General features: G+C 50.0%; 1 protein-coding gene across 1 annotated transcript; it reads left to right on the forward strand.

Annotated features, from left to right (window-relative positions):
* Positions 1-1,698: 1,698 nt before the first annotated feature.
* Positions 1,699-2,211, forward strand: TEOVI_000616000 (uncharacterized protein; the record flags this gene model as incomplete). Its single annotated transcript, XM_067223772.1, has 1 exon — positions 1,699-2,211. One exon carries the CDS (start codon positions 1,699-1,701, stop codon positions 2,209-2,211), a length of 513 nt encoding a protein of 170 aa, XP_067079873.1.
* Positions 2,212-3,598: the final 1,387 nt, after the last annotated feature.

Here is a 3,598-nt window from a genome sequence, read left to right on the forward strand (position 1 = left end):
CGGAGCCAAACCACGGCATGTACTCAGTATGTAAGATGCGTAAATAGCTTTACACGATCGAAATTTGGCAATGCTGTTGTTTTGACTTTATGTAGAAGCGGTCATGTCACAGCAACGGTCAAAAATACTCCGCGAAACCGATGACCACCAGAACCTCTAAGTGGATTCTGGAAAACAAAAACAAAATCGCCGATTTAAAATAAAAGATGCCCTTTTCGAAATTTTGTTCTAAAGGCTGCCTGTATCGAGTGAACGGATTTTGTGGCGAGGCTCTTCCCCTTTAGCAGTTCCTTCATAAGCACTCGCGTAGCAAATATCTTAACAGTAGAATAATAATGCGTTACCTTCAGAAAGCACAGAAATACTTCATTACCGGGCTCAGAAGGAGATTGCAATTCCACTGAAACCCTTTAGCGGATCCGTAACAAAGAATTCGGCGTCTTCCCCTACAACCCCAAAAACGATAACGCAGCACGCCACTATAGTTGCACACCCCCAAAAGGAAGGAAATGACTCTTTCTCCCAAATGAATAGGGGAACATGGCTTTACCGGTAATATGCTTCCGAAAATACGGCAAACCAGCATAGACATTTGCTGACACAACACCTCACACAAGGGTAGTCATATGCTGCGCACCAAAGTGTGCCCCTATGCCGCGACATTTTAGAATCTTAATTCACTCCGTGCGCACTTCGGTAGCTCAATATTCCAGTGTTTACTCTAAAACAGAGCTAGCTTCTACAGCAAAGCCAGTCTCCCGTCAGACAGCAAGAAGCCAGAGCAATGCGTTGACGAGAAAACGATGCAAATTTCCTTACACCGACCGATAGTTTTTTTCGGTAGGATAAAAAAAACTGGTAATATTAAATGGTTCCAGCTTATATTAATGCAGCCCTTCCAAGGCCTTCTCCAACTAAAATATATACAGCCAATTCTCAAAAAATAGGAGAGGAAACGCAGTGACTCCGTTACTTAACTGCGTATCGAGACGGCTGCGTTGATGGTATCGACAAATGGGTTAACGAAAACCCCACCACGAGCAACGATCAGCACCGTTGTCACAAACGAAGAATAGCAAAACACATTCATATGAAGAAACCCACGTATCCCACCCGGAACATTTGTCGAGGGGCAGAGCAACGATAAAACCAACTGTTAGTGACGCCTTGTGTAAAGTGGTTTCGTCATTGTGTTGAAAACAATAAACAGTTGGAAGAAACCAGTATATGAGAGCGGTAACGCACTCACGACGTATCAGCTAAATAGGGAAATGACGATAAACGCAAGGTGATGGCGTTCTCTGCCGCCAACTAACCACAAACCGTTACGCTTAAGGGGGTGGGCGCACACATACACACACCTCAGCCAGTGAGGTAAACGGGAAATCACTACGTGACACAACGCCAATGAGAGAAAGGGGAATAAGCCCTGAGGTACAGCTCGCCACTCGCGGTGCACTCGAGGGCGCTGACTCAACACCACACAATCTTTGAAACCGCCTCCTCCTAGACTACAGGAAAGATACCGCGCATACCGGTGGTACCAGCGCATAAATGTCCCCATATCACCAGCCACATAGTGACACGACTTTAAGGCTTGCTGAAAAATGCACCTAGCCAGCCTGACTGGGTGCTGTAATGAAAGTAACTAGGTAGCAATCTTTGCTGGAAATGAAATAGCACGCTCCTAGCAGACAGATGGAGAAAGCAAACAACATTATCCACAACATCGCAACCTTTCAACTTCCGCTCCGGCTCAGAAAAATGGTACCCTACATGCTTCGACATCAAAGGGCGAAACGACGTACGCCGCGCGGCGCAGTCGGCAAGAGAATCTTTGGCGCTACCCCGCAGCCCCTCGCCACTCTGGAACCTTCGCAGCGCCGTGCTAAGTGGAAGTGCACTGGCAGGCCCCTTTCCCCCCTCTCGGGGATCAAGCACCAACAAGTGGAAGGAGGTCGGCAGCCCGCACTCCGCCCCCCACCCCTCTCCCTCGTGCAGGCACTTGGAACGCTTACTGAACTATGCCGTTGCCCTCCTGTTAAGAGTGGGGTGGTCTTTCAACCAATTCAACGTTCACCACCTTCCCACACCCCAGAGGGTATTAGGTGCGAAGATCAGCCGATACCAGCCGCGCCGCCAAGTGGCACACGTGTCAGCTATGTTTTCCGGACTGATTTCGTTCCTTTTGCGTTCGTTTTTGGTGTTTGACTCTTCGACTTGTAGAAAGGCCTCTTACGTAGCAGGATCCCTCCGCACACCCGGTGGTCGCGGAACACAGGCACAACGTCTCTGCCGCAGATCCCAAAGGCGATAATTTTCTGATTTATCACTTTGTCAACGCGCCCTGTTTGTCTGCAAATGGACACGCACTCGTACCGACACTTTGAGCATCCCCCTAGTTCTCAGTACTATTTCCTCCGAGAAAGGATAACTATGAATGCTTCTGCCGCGGTTAGTTTGTGGCTGGTCTCCACGTTGCTGGCCTTTGGCAAGGAGTGTTAGCCCCCTCTTGACCCAGCCACGAACCCACAATGCACACCCTGCGCTAGGCTTGGTTATGCACCTACGCTTGCGTCGAAAGGACCCTTGTGTGCCACTGTGCGGGAGCTGTATGTTTCGTTGTTTGTGGCTTATCTACTCCTATGTTGTCTTTTGGCTGGGTCAATCCGCATTTGGATTGCATTGCTTTACCGTTAGTGACGGGGTCTTTCTTTGGCCGCATTTTCATCCAAGAAAATCCGAATTTGACTGCATTTTCCTCCGCGAGACCCACTGAGCCATTTCTTTCAGTCAGAAAGAGTTTTTGACTACGGCGCTTCGTCAGCACGCGAAAGTTGACGCCACACCAGCCCTTTCCGCCCGTGGAACAAACAATGTGCGGACCCCACATCCCAGGGATGTTCCACCCGTTGTTCTTCGAATAATTGAGTGCCTCTGGACTCCGATTGTTCTGGCGCTACGGAGGGATCGGTCACCAAGTTGGCGCATGTCATTACTAAGTGGCGTATGGGATGGTGTTGCCTCGGCGTTCCCTCGTCGGCTCCACCGGCTGCTGAGTGGCAAGGCTGAACTACGGCCCGCCTGCTAACTTTGCGGGCCGATCTTATCAAGTATGCCCATTTCGAAGCGTTTCTCTTGCCGCCTTCGGGAATCGAGCAGAGTCATATGAAGGCGTCCGCACCTGCGCTGCGGGGTGGTTCCGTTCAGCATTTGTTTGTGGGGACACTTATCCTCTTTTCCATTTCGGCCACCTCTTCCCCCGTAGAGAGGGACTGCTGGCGACGTCCTGCCCGACGTCCTGCCCGACGTCCTGCACCCCATCGTTTCACTTCTAATAATAGTTACAAAAGTGTGTGTCTGTACGGCAGTGCATATTTCTCCAGTCCCCAATCGCTTCGGTTGCTTTTACTCTTTTGAAGCACGGTTCGGAAAGCGGTAGCTCAGTGCAGTTCCATGGAAATAGCGATCACAGACAGGATATCAGTTGTTTGTCTGAGCTGACGCGGGCATGAAACAGTATCATGCGGTGCCTTTTGACGGTAGTGACCAAATGTGTCAAGGCCAGCCTCGGGGAATCGTTTTGCTGTTCCTGTTG

The sequence above is a fragment of the Trypanosoma equiperdum genome (assembly GCF_001457755.1).
Source record: "Trypanosoma equiperdum strain OVI genome assembly, contig: ctg_1967, whole genome shotgun sequence".
In the NCBI taxonomy this organism is placed as follows: domain Eukaryota; phylum Euglenozoa; class Kinetoplastea; order Trypanosomatida; family Trypanosomatidae; genus Trypanosoma; species Trypanosoma equiperdum.